This window comes from Peromyscus eremicus, chromosome 9 (genome assembly GCF_949786415.1).
Source record: "Peromyscus eremicus chromosome 9, PerEre_H2_v1, whole genome shotgun sequence".
NCBI lineage: Eukaryota > Metazoa > Chordata > Mammalia > Rodentia > Cricetidae > Peromyscus > Peromyscus eremicus.
In genome coordinates this window covers 22,368,419-22,388,441 of record NC_081425.1, presented here as the reverse complement: position 1 = coordinate 22,388,441, position 20,023 = coordinate 22,368,419, and the positions used below count along the sequence as shown (strand labels likewise).

At 38.9% G+C, this 20,023-nt stretch overlaps 1 protein-coding gene across 1 annotated transcript in view; it reads right to left on the bottom strand.

Annotated features, from left to right (window-relative positions):
- Positions 1 to 1,574: 1,574 nt before the first annotated feature.
- Tbc1d4 (TBC1 domain family member 4) overlaps positions 1,575 to 20,023 on the bottom strand; it is a 62,426-nt gene continuing 43,977 nt past the window's right edge. Inside the window, exons 12-18 of the mRNA XM_059273263.1 lie at positions 16,482 to 16,640; positions 15,770 to 15,928; positions 12,350 to 12,594; positions 9,837 to 9,996; positions 7,383 to 7,552; positions 5,846 to 6,022; positions 1,575 to 3,860 (exon numbers count right to left, since the gene is read on the bottom strand). Of these exons, the coding sequence (XP_059129246.1) occupies positions 3,627 to 3,860; positions 5,846 to 6,022; positions 7,383 to 7,552; positions 9,837 to 9,996; positions 12,350 to 12,594; positions 15,770 to 15,928; positions 16,482 to 16,640 (1,304 nt within the window). The 3' untranslated portion in view covers positions 1,575 to 3,626. The remainder of the gene's footprint in view (positions 3,861 to 5,845; positions 6,023 to 7,382; positions 7,553 to 9,836; positions 9,997 to 12,349; positions 12,595 to 15,769; positions 15,929 to 16,481; positions 16,641 to 20,023) is intronic.

Here is a 20,023-nt window from a genome sequence, read left to right as displayed (position 1 = left end):
GTTTTTTACTGTTTATTTTGTATTCATTGTAATCATTCACTTGAAAAACAGAATATAGCCACATTGTAATTTTTATATTGCCTGAAAGATTTTGCTAGGGTATATAAGCCAGAAGAAAAAGAATAAAGATAGCGTTAAAATGGGCTAGAACATCAAGAACAAGAGTTAGAAGGAAAACAGCAAGAATGAGAGAAGGAAATCAGGAAAATAAAAAATAGAGAATGCAAAAGAAGAACAAAGAAAAGGTCCAAAGGAAACCATCAAGAGAGTGTGTGAGTGTCTTTTTCCCTAATCCCCTCAGACAGGAAAACCTTAGTGTGCACCCACATGGTAGATCCCTTTCAAGCCCTGTGCTGCTGGAGCCTGGTCCCCTAGGCAGCAATACTCCATACTGTAATTTTGCGACTGATATGAATTTTAATGTAAATACCTGATGTGCAGGATATCCTCTTCATAGTCACACTTAGGAGAGTATCACTTTATTGTATCAAACAAAATGGTTCATGCCATGAGGTGATAAATTTTCTTATTCCTAACCCATCACTGTGAGAAAAAGAAAATTGGTAACAAAACTGGTAAGCCAGTATGGATGTGAGAAGACTATACCACTAAGAGCACCCTGTGGCCTGGGAGAGTCGTTAAGAGTACTTACTGCTCTTGTAAAAGACCAGGGTTTGGTTTCCAGCACCCATATCAGACAGCCCACAACTGCTTATAACTTCAGTTCCAGGAGATTGGATGCCCTCTTCTGGCACTGTGTACATGTGATGCACATACAGACAATTGGGCACACACACACACACACACACATATAAATAAATAAATAAATAAATTTTACAAAAGACCCCACTACATCCTTCTCCAACTTTTTACAAAATACACTGCAAAGATAGCTAAACAGTGATTGGTAAGGTTAGTATCCTTTTAGTATATTGCAAACATACTTAAAAATAATTTTAAAGAAATATTATGTAAAAGTACACTCATATTGTATCCATCAGTAAGTGCTTTAAATCTTAATTATTTAGAAGCAAACCTAATAGAAAAATTCTGCAATTTTATATCTTCTTCCCATCTTACAAGAGGACCTAAACAATAAAAGGCATAGAGTTGAAGATACCATTCAATGACAGAGTACTAACATGCATGAGGTCTTAGTAGTAGTCTAGGTAGTACCTAGCATGCACGAGGTCTTAGCTTTCATACACAGCACTGGAAACAAAGAGAGGGAAAGAAGAGAGGGAAGGAATGAGGAAGGGAAGGAGGCAGGAAGGATAGGATGGAGGGAGGAAAGAGAGAAATGGGGTGTAGTGCAAGTCTGACAGCTCAACCTCCCTTTTCTTTCTACCACCACGAGTAAAGGCTCATTATGAAGGAAGTTGGAAAGTGGTAACAATATATTTTCCTAATTGTCTTAAATTATATTTGTTGTCCTGGATTCCTTGTTCAGCATTTTCATGTTTAAGTAGCATCAATCCAACCCATGCAGGTTTTGACTTCAAGTCTCTAAGCAAGAGCTTGACCCCCACCCTATTCTACACTGCCCAAAAAAATAACAACAGCAACATTCAGGAAATGTCAGCAACATATTTATTGGAAATGAACTAGACATTACATGACCTGATAGAGAGGTAAAATGACAAAGCAGAACCAACCGGTGTAACATTTTTTTAAATCACAAATGAGAAAGAAAAATCATTTTCACAAGAAAATACTATAACCACATCATCTGAATTGCTGACTTTGAACATTCAGAATATAGTTCACTTTTAACTGAGAAACAGAAAGAAAATATTTCCTTCCCCAGCACGAAGACCTCTCAGCCACCACCTGTGCATCACACCCATAAGGCAATTTCTAACATCAGAAAGTAAGACTGTGCTCCTCTTCATCTTGGTAGGAGAATAAAAGATGCTACAAATGAAGAAATTTTCAGGAGATACAAGCAACTGATCAGCTAATGGCCCTCAACCAAACAGAAAATCTAGAACGAGCACTTCCTAGATTCTAGAAGCTGTATCAACTCTCCTAAGTCATAAGACTTGGTTGTTTGGGGGAGGAAACCCCCTGGATCCAAGGACACCCTGATCCCAAGACTTGCGACATTCAAGTGGGGAACAGTCTAGAAGGGTTTATAGATGCTTGGCATCTACTGATCTGTGTCTTCTGAAATCTTTACATCTTGACCTGTGAGTTACATAATAAAACTTCATCTTCTGTCTAATAAACTCTCTCTGAGGAAAATTATGCCCAAATAACCCATCCGCAAAAAGACAAGGACTGCAAAAGGTGGCGGCAATAAACACTGTTTGGAAAGGCAAAAATGCCGCCTTCATGTTCAGAGGCACCATCGTCAGGGACCGAACGTGCACTGGGAAAATTCCTTTCCATCCACGCACCCAGCATGCATGAACGTTCTCTAATAAGCCATCTATACGTGGCCGAAGCCAGGAGTCCAAATACAGAATTGTACAGGTTTTAACTGGGTTGGAGACATCTCACTTCCCTTCCATTGTGCTTTACACAGTTCGTTCCTAAACATTTCACAGTTCTAAATTTTTCACATGAAAGGGGAAAATGATTAATAAGATGTTCTGTTATTGAGCAAAACATAAAAAAGCAACTCAACACGGTATATCATCTTTGGAAAATCAATCGTCATTTTATTTCCCTATTCTAAACTGAAGGTCACAAGAAGTACGTGGAAAGCTCCCATAATTTTGTGAGAAAATAGCAACCCCTGTCACTTGGTAAATACAGCACCAAGCAACTATTTACCACTGTTGAAGTCACCTAAATAAAAAGGCAAAGAGCTACTATAGACAATTTAGGAGCTTAATTGTGTTTTTGAGGCCTGATATTTTCAGTTTGAATATCAATGCTGGTCTAATCTGCTAGAAAATTAGCAACATTCCTCTTCATCTTGAGGTGGGTGGACTCAGCCACAAGGTCCTGCTTTGTCCCTGTGTCTCAAGCAAAGCCTAACCAGACTCAAGATGAGTGAAGATTTGAGATGCTGGTTATCACACAGTGGGCAGGGCAGAAGGGCCCCACCTTCCTAAGAGACTCCCAGGGGTGAGACTGGCAGCTAGTCATGTCCCTTATATAGACACAGACACATACAGCTACAGAAATGTGTCTGCCTACCACGCTGAGTGAAACATGCTAGTCTTTAGGGGCAGGGGGAAATACATTCATTTTTTTCAAGTATATTTCAATATACAAAGATGTTCTAGATTCGTTTCACTAGAAAAACAAAAAGATATCATGTGTGTCCAAAGGGCAATCTCACTTGAACTCCCCTTTGGTGTGGATTTCATGAAGTTTTGACGGAGAAAGAAAAATTGCTTTGAATACACATCTACCGTTTGATTGGAAAGCATGAATCTTTATGTCCACTTATATATATTTACGTACATAGTTGGCGACAACCAGAAGAAAATACAGTCTGGATGTCTGTGATGGCTTAGGAGTGGAGTGCTCTGAGGAGAGCTACATCACCTACTGATGATCTCAGCACCAGTAGTAGGTGTCCCACCAGATTTCTGGTTGGCATTAAGTCAGCAGTGCACAGTGCCTCCTTCCGGGTATTGTCAGGAAGCGCGATGCTGAGGCCACGTCTGAAACTATGGCTTATTTCCTGTCTTGGCTTTGTCATTACTGGGGTAAGTCAGGTCGCGCAGCAGCAATTCACAGTTGGCCAGCGCCTCTGCTGGTAGCAGCTTACGGATTTGCTCCACTGTCTTTTGATACGCCATCTTATCTTGTTCCAAGGTCCGGATTAAAGCCTTCATTTTGGTCTCTCTGGTTAAAAGAGTTTCTAGGTTGGATTCCAAGGCCTGGATTTTAGCATGAGCTACCTGTTTGTCAATAAAAAAAAAAACCTCCATATTAAAAATTTGAGGAGTCTGGCTCTTTATTACAGTAACAGCCATGTCTTACATTTGTTATTAGATAATTGCATCACATTGGTTAAAAGAATATCATGTGAACAAACACTGAGAAAATGCATTTTTGAGTATATTTCAGTATATAACAATATTTTCTAAAATGGAGTTCATTTTTTCTTTCCTAGAATGCTCAAAAATATAAATATTAGAAACCAAAGATGTAGCTCAGTGATAGAATACTTTTCTATCGTCCAGAAGATCCTAGATTCAAACTTCAGCAACATATTATATATATGTATATATATGTGTATGTGTGTATGTATGTATGTATATATATATTTAACAGACATACATGTACAGGCATATATACATATATATAGATATATATATATGTGTGTGTGTGTGTGTACATACTTTATACTGACATGATTTCTCTCCTGTCACTAATGACAGCAGCAATGAATTACTGTATCATTGCCCCATGATGCTGGGCTCATCACTCATACCCACTGGTGTTCCCCTGTCCTGCCTGACTGAAGGCAGAACAAGGACACCCTTGATGATTTTTTGTTATGTAACTCAATCTATCTCATAGTTTGGGGAGATGCTAGTCTAAGCAACATGAAACTCACTCTGGCAAGCACTCCTTGTATCCCCACTGTCTCATGCATCATAGTTTGAGCACACTGGTGAGGAAAAGCTCATACGTTTAAGAAGGAATCCAAGTGATTGGTCATTTGGGGCAGCCTTGCTCTTTGGTAACAACCCTCCTAGAAGAACCAAGTGGGATGTTAGGAAAACTCCCTTAATCCCTTCCAAGAGCAGCACCTTCAATAACCTAAGACTCTCCCAGGTTTGGTTCCTACAGACATACTTGGAACTCCATTCATTTCAACTGATTGGGAAACTTGATGGTGACTACCTGGAACTATCAACAGAAAGTCTGTAGCAATGAAGGACCATCAGTCATAGGAAACAGGCACAAATGCCTTCCCCAGCAAGAAAAACCTCTGTGGATACTGCAATAATAAAATAATAAGGAACAGTACAGCAACCATTTTTGTTTTGAATAAATTACATTGGCTCACTGATTAATAGAAAAAGATATTTTTAAAAAATTTATTTTGTGTTTATTCACTGGTAATTATTATTATAATTATATATGTTTTATATATATTTTGTATGTATTTATATGTATTATGTATTTAGATCATATATACCCCCTCTTTCTACCTACAACTCCTCTGGACCTCCCCTACGTTCCTTTCTTCACATCTCCTTTACTTTTACATTCTTAACAATTTTCTATGAACCAAAGCTGATGTAAGACAACATGAAAGCCCTCTGTGCACTTGAGCCCCTCATTTTGATTTTTTTTTCCTAGTAGGTCTTTACAGAGGACTTCATAGAGACAGAGTTGCGGACTTCCTAGTTTGGAGCAGGTGCAGCTCTGGAAGTAGATGCAGGAGAGTGGCTAAGAATAAAGGGGCACAAGGAACATCAGCTCCATCTCCAGAGTTCATCTTCCTCAGTGGGTTCAACTGCTGCTACCATACGGGTTTGGTACAGCTGTGCTCCCTCCACACACATACAGGCACCTCACTCACTGCTCATCCCTCAGAGTCCAGCCCAAGCTCACAGAACCACATACCTGTTTCCCTTCGTTTTATTCTTCCTCCCCTGAACTTACCTGAATTATATATAACATCCAATAAAGTGAACCCAAATTCTACTTTGAATTGCTATTCTACTATTTTGTGGGTGTGTGTTTTTCTCCCTCAAGTGGTACTTAAGCTCCTAAGTACATCTGTAGACCTCCAAACACATGAACCTAATGAGATAGCTAGGCTGTTGGTCTTCAGTGGTTCAACCCACACACATATCCTAATTATTCTGAGCAGTTCCATGCAAACAGGGCTCCACGCTCATAGTTGTTACAATCTTTATTTCTGTACCTGGAGTTTTTCTAGAAGGTCCATGTTCTGTCTTTTCAATTGGTTGTTGGCTCTCTCCAGCTTCTCCAGAGATTCGTTATCCTCACAGGCATAGGAAGATTCCAGAAGCTCATCCTGTAGCACATGATATTCTACCTCATAGGCATGTAGCTGTTTAGAAATATCCATTTCAAAAACCTGTTGAGATATGAGTTGGTTAGTTTGGCCTTCAGTATCTACACCAAGATACAGCAGTGTATAATGGCAGACTTCATGATTATTTCCCAGCACTATTGGTAACATTAAAAGACACAAAAATGGGAAAACAGGCCTGGTGATCCATACAAGAACAAATGAGATACAGATCTAACTTTTAGTACATTAGCATACAGAATATTTCTACGCAACTGAAACATCCTAGGAATGAGACCAAGTCACAAGAATAAACTAATGTCCAAGCGTAACTGGCAATCAAGATGACTGTAATCTAGTAACTGTCTCTCAAAATGTTGAGTACCAGGTCAACATTTGTTGTGAAGCAATGATTGTCTGTGCCAGAGAAAATCACTGATGATTAGTAAGCAAAGTTACATAGGGGCATTTGGAATGTATGTGTTAACGGAGCTGAAAGGTCTTAATAAATGGCTTTATTCATTGCTAGTCCTTCTGAGCCTTTCTCAAGATCAGCAATCCATTCCATGGTCAGGAAAGTCCCATTAATTTCATTATTTTGGGTTTTGGGGGGTGTGTGCAGAGATTTACGAGAACATACATGGTTTCAAATCTCAAAAATCATAATATATAACTACTTGACACTCATAGAAGTTATTTCAGCCAGTAGTACACGGCAGTCCATGTCCACAAGCCCCGTACTTGGGAGACAGAAGTGGGGGAAAAGCAAGTTCAAGGCCAACCTGGACTCCACAGTGTGACAATGCTTCAGACAAATCAGAAAGGATATATATATAAAAAAAAACTGACAAATAATAAAATAGAAACAAAAGCCATGCCTGTTAACTTAAAGATTTTAATAATTAGAAACTACTGATTACTATTTACATAGCCTGAATATGAATTATGCTTTGTGGTGCTAAGGATCAAATCCAGGGCTTTGTGCATGCTGGACAAACTAATGCTCAATCACTGAGCTACATCACCATGGTGGCCTTTAATTTGGGATCCCACATCCTCCACTTCCCAAGTAGCTGAGGTCATAGGCCTGGCCCTTCTTATAAATTCTGAAAGAATTGGTGATATTGCAAAAGCTAGTGAACTTCACTTTATTTTCTGGTCATATTGACTCTTCAAGTTCTGACCAAGATCTCACCATTGGTTTCAATTGAAAGGATTCCTGGAAAACCCACTATGCATCACTATAGCATATTTTCTGTGCATATGCAGATAGACAATGTTACAATGCTGATAATTTCATAATCGTCTCATTTCTAAATAAAATGTGCCTAATCAGACAAAAGCAGACCTTAAAGAAAATAGATGTTAGGCAAACTACATTTTTATGAGGAAGAATTTAGTACATGTCAGATCATTTACATCATACCTGGGTAATAATTTTTTCCATTTCAGTGGTATTCATATCAGGTAAGGTGCTTTTGAGAAATTCAACAATATTTTCAAAGTTTTCACACTCCATTATAAGTGCTTCCTGGCTGCTCAGTAAGCTGAGAGCAACCTTAAATATAACTTCAGTTCCCTGAAGAAAAATAATATCTAGAACAAGAGATAAAATTTTCACAATCAAACTTGTGTATCTACTATTGCAAAGAGCATATTCTTTGTTTTGTAACAGTAGAAGAACCAGAAAATATGTAAAAGAAAACTGGTCAAAACTGGTTTTTATTTTTTAAAAAACAAGTTTAACATGACTGACACAAACAGAATGTTGTCTGTTCTTCTTACTTATTAAGGATCTGAGATATGGTTAAGGGAAAAAAGGAGACATTATATATCTGTCTGTCTATGTATTGTTTACAGCTTTTAACGGTAAGTTGAATGGATTCTAGATAAAGTTCAAATAAATTTATCCAACTAACACCTATGTTTTTCTTCACAACAGAACATAACAACAAATCAATGTAATCAACTAGTACTATTCAGATTTTCATAATCCAAAAGCAAATTAGCCAGCTAAGGTGCAATTAGATCTATATTCAGGTAGGAAATTAAAGAGAAAACCTTAGCAAACACACGACCTGTGCAGGCCGGACAGCTGGCAAGATCAGTCCCAATCTCTAACAGGGAACAGACTGCTAGGGAAGGGACATTAGTATCATGAACTCTGACATTAAGAGGCCAAAGCAAGGGAAATAAACATCCTTTCAATTAGACACAAGGACATCTAAAAGGGTTTTTAGGAGGCCCATTATAAGAATCCAAAGCACCAGCGAAAACTCCACTGGAAAAAAGTGGTGTATATCCAACAGGCAAGAAACACCCAGGGATTGCGAGCTCACGCAGTGCAACTGCCTGTTACGTTTCAGCTCCAGCTTTGTCAGAAGATGGTATTAGACCTCCCATTAAAAAGGTACACAAAGCCACAGTACAGAGTATGTATACATAAAATACATATGTGCTCAAAACTCAAGCTTCTCCTAATGTTTTTCTATTTGTTGTAATCTGATTTTCTTCTGAGTTTTATACTAATTTAAAAAAAATGTTAATGACTTCAAATTAGAGAACACTTAATATTTGACCAAAAAAATAAAAAGCTTCAATTTAGCACAGTGTTACATAAAGACGAAGGTTTTTGCCATGGCCTCTAGACAAGTGTGTAAAACCCAGCAGTGGCGGGAGCCCACTCTAGGATACTGAGGTCCACGTCAACATCACTGAATAAGTTTCTAGTGAACAGTAATTGCTGATGTCTTTCCTTTTCTGTTTTTAGATGCTGTGCTGGTCGGCTTTATGTCAACTTGACACAAGCTAGAGCCACTGGGGAAGAGGGAACCTCATTGAGAAAATGCCTCCATAAGACTGTCCGTACGCAAATCTGTAGTATATTTTCCAATGATTGATGATTTATGTGGGAGGGCCTAGTTCACAGAGGATGGTGCCACCCCTGGGCTGGTGGTCCTGAGTGTTAGAAGAAAGCAGACTAAGCAAGCCATGAGGAGCAAGCCAATAACCAACACTTCTCCATGGCCTCTAATTCTACTCATGCCTCAAGTTTCTTGCCTTAACTTCCCTCAGTGATGGACTGTGGTGTGTAAGCTGAAATAAACCCTCTCCTTCCCAAGTTGCCTTTGGTCATGGTGTTTTATCACAGCAACAGAAATCGTAACTAAGACAGATGGGGATCTGTTACATAGCTAACACTGACTCAAACTCATAATCCTCCTGTCTCCGCTTCTCAAAGCGCTCAGATTACAGGCATGCACAGTCACACTCAGCCTCATGTTTTGTTTTTTTAAATGATACTTTGATGAACCCATTTAAGAGCTGTGAATAGATCTCAAGGCCACCAGAAGGCACACAAACCACGCCATACCCTCCTGCTTTTCATTGCCAACACTGTGGTTAGAGCAGGGTAGCTAGCTACTTGACAATGTGCCTGTCTTTATTCAGAGATTTGCGTCTTGGTCATAGTCTTGGGATTGGCTATGGCTCCATCAGTGGCAGTAAATGCAGCCATGTAAGCAATGAGACAGGAACAAGAGCTACATGTTAACAACAGAAAGACTAAGAAATGTCACTAGAAATAGTATCCATAACAGCACAGAAGTTCCTTTCTCTGTATTGTGACAACTCCAAGTGATGAGAGAAAGATGGAAGACCCAGAAAGACAAAACTCTAGAAAAACATGCAGAGTCTGTCCCTGATCCACATCTAAAATCTGTGTTTTCTAGGTTTTCCACACAAATAAATGTAAGAGCCCAATTCTTTTCTACTACATTTGAGTAGTATTTAGGACTCTCCTGGTCCTCTGGGGTCTTCATTGACAATGATCCCAGGGGAGTGGATAACACTGTCCTTATTGGACACAGGCATCACTTACCAAAAACTCTGGCTACAAATCCTAAGGGAAACTGAGAGGCAAAGAGTGTGAGGAACCAGGGTGCAGCATACAGGCTGGGGCTGATCTCATTCTCTTCAAGATGATTGTAGAGTTCCCGGTGGTAATCATGAAGGAGTCTGGACAGCTGGTACATCTGGATCTGCAGTTCACATGGAGAAGAAAAATAAAACTTGTAGAAATCCACATGTGTATACAATATACAACCTTTCAATAACTCACACACATATAGTAAAGTAACATGTCTTTATTTTTTTTTGTTAACTTGAAAGATGATGTTCAAATCCAAGTTCACGAAGTTTAAGGCATAATTCATGTCAGTGCAAATTCAACCACGTCTCATAAGCAAGGGTTTCTACTATGTGTCTGTATGGTATGCATACGTGGAGAGAGCATCATTCTTCCGATAGAAAGTAATTGTTTTTGAGTTTCCTAACAGACTTCCAATATCTCCTCCTGAATGTGAACTTTTTCTTATAAAAAGACATAAATTAATAAAAGTGCATGTTGTAAATTTAAGAATGATTTCCAGAGCATAAACTAAAAAACAAGACAACTCCTGGAGGAAAACGAATCACAAAATGCTGTACTTAAACACTGCGATTCCGTCTGAGCCTTATCTACAACACAAACCTTGGAAACTACATTTCCACACAAACTGTAAAAGGAAGGACTTGGGGCCACAGGAAGTCATGGCTATAAAATGAACAGCTTGGCAGGAGGCAAACACAAAAAAGAAGTTTTGTAATGAGATTATTATCTCAGTAAGTCATATCAAAAAAGAAATCATGCATTTCCCTTAGGCCAGCTCCAGTTTAGAAACTAGACAGGGGGGGCGTTCATCAGTTGGAGAACTAGTATTTTGGAAAGATCAAAAACAAACCTAATTAGCAGAGTAAAAAGAAAGCATATTGATAGAGACGTTCTGTTCTTGTTCAGTTGAGACCATAATGAAGAAACAAATGTTTGCCATTTCATTATTTTCAAGGATCTTATATTCTGCACCTTATGTTCGAAACTTGAGGTTAGGGTATTTCCTCCATTGAAGTAGATTTGGGCAGATATGAAAATGTAAGGGTCCTACAAAGGAAGTTTTAATAATAAAGCCCTACTTGCTAAAAAAAAAAAACAAAAAAAACAAAAAAAACAAAAAAAAAAAAAAAAACAAAAAAAAAACCATTCTTCCATTCTGCAGTGCATTTAACATGGCAAAGCTCCAGCTAGAAGAGACAAAATAAGAGGAAGAGACATGGGAAGGGTGGACAGTAGAAGAGAGGAAAAGGTCACAGGAGACTTCAGAGAACAGATAGAAGGCTTGCACATTCAACACAGAATCAGTAGAGACGGAGTGTGATGAGACAGATGTTGAAGCACAGAGAAGTCGCCCCTTGTTCACAGTTAAGACCACTGAAGCGGACCCTGCAGTGCCCACACTTGAGAGTGAAGCAAGAAATCAGACATCCTCTCAAGGAAGCCAGGCTCACTGGCGTAGGGACCTATGCCATCTTTGAAAACCTTAGAGATCAAACCTTACCGGCATCCTGCTCTAGACAATGAAAAGGTGTCCTGTTTCACTTTCTGAGGAACAGAGTTCAGTGCTCCTATGAGGAGAACATCCCTACTGTCAGGCAGGTAGGAAGGCTGCCAGGCAAGATGTTAGAGCATTTGCATTTCCAAAATTAGAAAGAATAGTATTAGTAATTATAATGATCATTTTTATAATTTTCTTTGAGAATTTCTGACATAGTACGCTGTTGACATCATTGAGACCACTCCCTCATTCCCACAAGAATTTCAACTTGGGTTCACGACCTCTTCTATAATTATTATTGTCACATACATATACACACCCGCCATTTGATGCTGGTTATACGTACATGTCTTTAGGGATTACCACTTCGGACTCTTCTGTGATATTTCCTGAATCATAACGACTATTAATGTACAAATCCAATTTACCTATCCTTATGCTGTGTTAAATTTTTTATTAGGAATTTTTAATAGGAAAAAACATTGCATTTTAAATTTATAACTAAATCTTTCTGCCTGTGGCCCAAAATCACTGTTACATACAGTTTCTCTTCTCTGAAACTTAATAACAAAGAAATTGTTTTCTGAAAACCAGAGTTAATTTAATTCTTTATAGTGATCCCAATGTTTCCTCTCTGATATAAAGTATAAGTAAACTGTTTAGAATAAAACAACATTTAACCTGTTAAGTAGATCTATACACAGCTACCAAGTAGAAATTGGACTGCTATAGTTATATACCTTGGTGAGCACTTTCTGTATGCCTTCCAAAGTACATGGGTATTGAGCAAAATCTCAATTCCTCCCCTAAAACAATGACTAACACCTATCCATATATTTGCCCAAGTTCTAAGACACTGGACCTAGATTTCCTGAACTCTGAACTGTGATTCGGAAATAGCTGGTACTGAGATTTCTGATGAAAGCCTCCTGGACACCCGATTCCTCAAAAGTCATTGCCTCACCTGAAGTGACATCATATCCGGTCGGTACTGCTTGCGGAAGCCCAGGTCGTACATAAGGAACTTCAGCATTTCAAAGGCTTGCTCTTCACTCATGTGCAGAAGCAGGACTCCGGCCACAAAGCTGATGCCCTGACAGTAGCCCACCTCTTTGTCCAGCAAAGAGTAGGCTTTCAGCAGGTTAAAGAGGGACAGCTGTCCTGCCCCAAGCTGGACTGAAAAGTATGGGTGAGTGGGAAACGTCCTCCCTGTGGAAGGGAAGAAGAACCATGCTTAGAAATCAGAGGGGAAACCAGTGCAGTGACCTCTGGGATTGACCAGCACTCTGTCAACCAGGGAGTTGCTGGGAATGTTCATCTAAGAGGCTCCTCTCACTTCTCTCCCTCCTCCCCACTCCTCCCCCTTCCTCCTCCCCTTCCCCCTCACTACCATGTAAGTCCTGTGTTCCACACACATGATACAGAGACGGCCATTTTATGCTAAGCAGCACTGCTTTCTACAAAAGCGATGTCATTCAACAGAAATCTGTCCTCCATGGTATAGCCGAAAGGTGCTACAGAGCAGAACTCAGATTTATTTTGAGTTTGAATCAAGGCAAAGTCTAAATTCATGTAAAGACCACTCTCTAACCAAAATCAAATTCTATAAGGTGTCATTAGTTAAGGCAAAATCTTGGTAATCTACAACCAGATTTACTTTTTATTTTGTGTGTTTGTAATAGGACACTGGAGGGATTGTTTTTGGTTTTATTTTGCACTACATATTTAGTAGTCTATTTAGGAATTCTACTTTTTCAGATAAATTTTATCTCTGTTTCCATAAACCATGTAGACTCCTTTTAAAAATATATATAATATATGCATATATATATATATATATACATACACACACATACATACACACATCCAAAGAAGATAAAGACAATAAAAGTTCAATATGATTTCAAGTAAATTTCTGCCTAAAATTTACCTCTGGATAGAAAATTACCATGGAGACACCAGCAAGCAAACAAACTCAACCCTGCCTTTCTAAAAAGCTGGTACTTGGTATGAACACAGACCCACCCTCCTCACCAAGGCTGTTTATACCAGTTTGGGACTTCCCTTGAGCCACTCAAAAATGAAGGCAATGTGAGCTTCCTTGTCAAATGATTATTTGGGTCAATCAGAATTTGCAAGAGTGTAAGATTTTAAAATGTTTTCTACCGCATATGCTTAAAAGTGCTTTCTGTTTTCCTGTTCTGTTTTTCCAGGAACTGATAAGAAGACTTCTGCAGAGTCAGGGGGAGAAGAGAGAGGAAGCACAGGAGAGGGAGGGAGGAACACAGATGGCCACTAGCAGAGGCAAATAAGCAGTTTTTAAAATTGACAGTCTAATTTCTCCCTTTAATCTTATGCTTAAAAAAAAAGCTATAAATATACTGCATATCCAAGAACTTGATCCTGTCTCCATCTTTGCTGACATTCTTTCCCTGAAACTTCACTCATCATTTCCCTGTTTGTCAGAGACATCTAGACTGCAACACCCCAGCCCTACATCTCATCACCCATTTACCAACACAGTTCCACAGTCTGGCAGGGACCACAGGGAAGGCCAAGTCTAGTTCTCAGTTAACAAAGGATTAGGGGCAAAGCAGCCCGTTGACAACCACAGCCAGGACAATGACTCAAGTGTCCAGTTTCTCTATAACACTTCCACTTTAATTCTATTGGAATCCAAATATATTAATTGAGTTGAGCCATTCCCCGAAGAAAAGTTCTTTATTAATGAAAGGAACAGAGGTCAACGCTAGTTTTTAGCCAGTGATTTTTTTTTTATGCCAATTCCCCTCTTTTCCCCCAGGGACTCAAACAACATATCTGGCCAACTGATGTCTATCAGCCTCGAAAAATATAGATTAAATTGTTAAACACCAATATGAAATATTTAGATACCTCAAAATAGTAAAATATATATGATAATATGCTTTAGAGAAAAAGTGATTTTTTAAAATCATACTATCGGGGGCTGGAGATGTATCTCAGTTAGTAGAGCGCTTGCCTAGCGTGCAGAAAGCCTGGCTTCCATCTCTAGCACCATCTAAACCAGGTGCAGCAGGAGGAATCCATAATCCCAGCTTCAGGGAGATGGAAGGGATCAATTCAAGGTAACTCTTGACTACACAGTGAATTTGAAGTTGGCTAATACCTTGTCTCAAAAAAAAATAAATAAAACCATACTAATTTTACTTTTTATATTAAATTCAGTATTTAAAAGACTGCTTTATGATACTGCCACTGGAAATTCCTCCAAAGACTGGAAATCCTCACCCATCTACACAGAATTAACACAGCTAACTTGTTTCCTATCCCATACAAATGTGTTAACTATTTCTACAGCTTAAGCACTTACTGGATACCTTCTCTTCTTTAGGGGTCCTTGCTGTGGGATGTCCTGTATGTTGTGAATATATGTTGCTATGATTGATTGATAAATAAAACGCTGATTAGCCAGTAGCCAGGCAGAAAGTATAGGATAGGCGGGACAAACAGAGAAGAGGGGTTGGGAGGTGGAAGCTGGAAGAAACGCCAACCTGCCTTCCAGGGAGCAGCATGTAAAGGCAGCAGGTAAAGCCACAGAACATGTGGTGACATATAGATTAACAGAAATGGGCTGAGTATAAGTGTAAGAGCTAGTGAGTGGTAGGCCTGAGCTAATGGACCAGCAGTTTAAATAATATAAGCGTTTGTGTGTTTATTTTATAAGTGGTCTACGGGACTGCTGGGGCTTGGCGGGACCCGGAAAGCAAAACTGTAGTACAGGTCCTAGAAAGTGGCCTCCCCGCTCCTCTTCATAGAGAGCATGATCAGCCCACCTTTTTACCCCTATGGCTGCTTGCTTTCTGATTTGCCCTTATCTAGCCACCCCTGAGTCCCTACTTAGATGACTACAGCATTACTTTTTACAGTGATTGCTAAAAGTTGGTGTTCAGCAATGTCTGAAAGTCTTCAAACTCCTGTTAAATAATTCTTAACCTTTTTAACCTATTTCAAAATCAACATCGATTATGACAGAGTTGCCTGGCTGAGTGGATAGCTCAGTGGAAGAGCACTTGCTTAGCATGCACAAGGCCTTGGGTTTTATCTCCAGCACTATAAACACACACACACACACACACACACACACACACACACACACACACACACACACACATCAGTTGTTCAAAATTCAGTAACTGAGAGCACTCCATAATATGACTGTCATAGTGATTCCCATTTCAGAGGGATAGTTTGGGGATGAATATTCCACTCATGGTTCTTTATTCAGAATATAAGGCCAACTTACCCAGTAGATGCCAACAAACCCTCTTTATCAACGTTACCAACCAACAAACACTAAGATGGCTTTTGCTTTTATAAATGACAATCCACTTCAGAGACATACCCAAATCCACCAGTATGGCATGCTGCTGAGCAGTGAGCTGCTTCAGAAGTTCCTTATAGGAGGTGTCTGGAGGCTGGTGTTTGTTGGGCAATCTGTGCCTCAAGCGGTATTGTAACGCTAGAAACTGCCAAATTTCCCCTCGTCGACTTTTGGGGACCCCTACAATCCAAGAGATGCAAAAGTCAGATCATGAGTGTGGGAATAAAGCCATTAAGCCACAGTAGATGAGCCACGTCTCTCCTTTCTGTACGCCACCCTCAGCTCATGTTCTCCAGTGTACTAACAGGAGCATATTGTAACAAGGCTTCTCCTATAGACCCTTCGCCATTATTATATGTAAATAAATATTTCTGATCAAATGATGGTGATGAGTCAAGTTGGTGAGTCTGCACTATTTTATGGCAACAATTAGAGATTTCTACTAAGGCATGCATCTCTTCTTCAGTAAACAAGAACACCAAGCATCAGAAAAGTTGCAGTAAGTATGAAGGAGTAATAATAAGGTCAGCAATCTTTCTGGGGACAGCATCATCAATTTCTCATCAATCTCATTAGCAGGGTATAGGTGGAAACAGAAACCCATCCATCCACATAGCACTATACTTTCTTTTCTTTATAAGCAAGCTATAAGACAATATTATGTTTGTGCTTCATAAATCAGAAACACTTCCACAGCTTTCCACAAATAAAAAGTTATGAAAATGGTCAATACCTTCCTTAAGGGACGTGTGAATGTCTTCCATGTCACATCTGATTTTAGTTCTGCAATTTAGCAACTTCTTGTCCCATGTGATTAAGACTTCCTTCTGACATGTACCAACTTCTTCATAGTCTAACTTAACTTTTCTAGACTGGAGTTCATCTCTTCTTGCTTGAAAAAGAAAAGAGAAAGAAAGAAAAGCAATGAATCAAAAACCATCCTGTTGTTAACATACAGCATTGTAAATATTGGATGCATTATTAAACTATACCTAATTACTGTCCTCTGGTGGGGAAAAACTTAAAATGTTGAGAAAAAAATGGGGCTGGAGAGATGGCTTAGTGGTTAAAAGGACCCGAGTTCAATTCCCAGCACCCACATGCCAGCTAACAGCCATCTGTAATTCCAGTTCCAGAAGATCAATGCCCTATTACAGCTTACATGGACACTGTGTGCAGGTGATGTCTACACACATTCAGGCAAAACACCCAGGTACATAAAAATAAGGAAAATCTTGTTAAATCTTTTGAGGAAAATGTAGGAAGTTTTCAAATGTTGAGTCATTCCTACAAGAAAACACTTGCAATAACTAAGAACATTTTATTATCTTATACTTAGTAATTTGGCTTTGTATAAAATACAAACCGCAACTGAAGAGATGGCTCTGTGTGTTCAAGATATTTGAACAGCAAGCCTGAACTTGACCCCCTGGGACCCACATAGAGGAAGGAGAGAATCAGCCTTCAAAAGTTGTCCACTGACCTCCATAGTCACACCGTGACATGCACATGCACACACACGCATGTACATGTACACATACACACACACGTGCATGTACACACACACACACACACGCATGTGCATGTACACACACACACACACACACACACACGGGTGTATATGTGTTCAAATAAGTAAATATTAGCTATGCTATAAATTTCAACTCTGGGCAACTATGAAATCCTTAGAAGCAACAGCTTATATTATCTTAAACATTATTAAAGCGGGCTGGAGATGTGGCTTAGTGGTTAAGAACACTGGCTGTTCTTCCAGGGGACTCTTCAAGGACACTGGCATGCATATGGTATATAGAAACACATGCAGGCAAAACGCTCATATACATAAAAATAAAATAAATTTTAAAGCCCCATTAAAGCATTAGTATTTTGTACAGGATGTATATATAAGGCAATACCTCATGCATTAACCTTAAACTGAAAACCATTTTACTGTAATTTTCATGCATCCCTATTACCATTTATAGAGTTATTTAAATTCCTCTTACCACTAGGCTATGTGTTCCTATATTCATCTTTAATAACCTTTTGTTCATTTGAGGTGCTGGGGATTGAACACAAGGCCGTGTGCAGCTAGGCACATGCTCTACCACTGAGATAAATACCCAAGCCTCTACTCTTAATAACCTTAAGAAGGAAAATTCATTTTATTAAAGTCAACACTCATTCACTTTTAATGATGAAAAATTCTCTTTTATTTGGTGATCTAAAACACAAGCCCAGACTCATTAAAGGAAATGTCTACAAAGGCATCCATGGTCTTGACCTGTCTGTGTGTTAAATAACAGATTCCGAAAGAAAAAGGACACAGACATGGGAGTGCACACCCCGTCCTTCTGTATGGTCCCTTCATGGGAATCTGAGGGGTCTCCATTCCCTCAAGCTCCGGGTTCTCCCCTGATCAGCTTACCTTCTGCAACACAAATCTTTGTCAAGCATCCAAAGTCCTCGACAGCACAGAAACAGTAACAGGATGAATGTTACTCTTTACTTAATACAATGGAAACCATCCCCAAATAAATGAAATACCTTAAAATGGACTCTTCTTCAAGTAGGGTGGGAAAGATTCCTATTTAAAAGTCTGGACATACCCAAAAGACAGACCGACTACAAAAATATTCCTCCTGGAGTCCACTAGGTGGCTTTCTAGAGCAGTCCAGCTTTGCTTCTCTGTATTCGCTGGGGGCACGTCTGAGATAATTCTTTCAAAGAAGTAGGTTTGCCAAAGCTAATAACAAACACAACTCTGTATGTACACCACTGCTAACGCTGTGCTCCACAGGGAACTGAGCATCTTTCCTCAGCTATCTCTCCCACTCCCTGCTCTGCCAGTGTGCATCCCAACTAGTCTGAAGAACCTCCTCTATGCTAGCCACGGGCCCTGAGGACAAAATAAGAAGAACATTGATATCTATCCTCCCTCAATCGTTTAATAATAAGGAAATGTTGAGAAATGATTGCCATCAGACTAGAATGTTATCCTTTTTGCTTAAGCTAGGAAGTAAACATGGAGTTGATAAAGCCTCTTCAGAAGAGTTCTTATCATCATCCCTGTCCTTACCGTGTAAAATTATATAGTGTAGCTGACCTCAGGACAGACGTGTAATCATTTATATTAAAACACTCCATCATTTCATACTAACATGCACAGTTGGGAAATATTGTAGAATACTCAAAAAAGCCTTGGAGTTATAATAGGCAGCCCTGTGTTCTAGAATCTGTTCCACTTGTGTGCCATCATGTGGATTCAGGTGAATTCCTTAGAGTCCCCGCACCAGTCACTTACTGGTCTGTAGGATGAAGACTGAGCTAAACAACCTCCAAGGCCATTGTCCATTCAAACAGCCTAAGATTCTAAAACTATCCTTTGATATTTAATATAAGATTTTATTTGAATATACTCTCAACTGAAATATAATCCATGCTTTAAATGTTTAAAAGAATATTAATCATCTTTTTGCCAACTTCCTTTTTATGTTCAGGATACTCAAGATAAAACCAATTGCTGAAAAATATGAATTCCAGTCCCACCAAAAATCTTTGAAAGCTCCAGAGGGAATACTGTGTGTCATACAACTTCTTAAAGCCACATCAGTAGCAGCTAATTGAGTTTTTAACTTTACAGAAAAGACTTATTTCCTAAGGATATTTAGTAACACATGCATTTTCCATTCTGGTAAGAAAATGGCAATAAAAATAAACTAAGTCTTTACAAACTAAATAAGTGGTGCTAAAAAAATTTTTTTAATTAAAAAAACTGAATTGCATGGAGGTACAGTAACAAGGATGTAAGGGCAGAAAACGAACTCAGAATGTGAATGCCTACACTTTTAAAGTGTCTTTTGGAAGACAATGTAACAAAAGCAAGTGAGAGAAAAAAAGCTATTTGTACATCTGCCAGAAACCCGGGAAGTCAAAGGCCCACTTAAGCTAATCATTCATTTCACAGATGGAAAAACAAACCCTTTAGGTGAAGTCATTAGCCCAAAATAATGGTATTTGTATATGTTTTGGATGTGGGTACTGTCTGAGATCTCTTTGTGTGTGGATCTATTGGAACTGAGAAAAATTACATCATCCTTTCAAAGGGCTGAAAAACACATTCTAAAGCATTTAGTATACACAAACTTAACAGTCAATGGCCTTAACCAGCGTACTAGCTCTTATGAATATCAGATTATAAGTTTGGTGATTTGAAAGTTATTTTATATAGAAAAGTAATAAAACCTAGAAACTTAGATTTGGTTATATTTAATT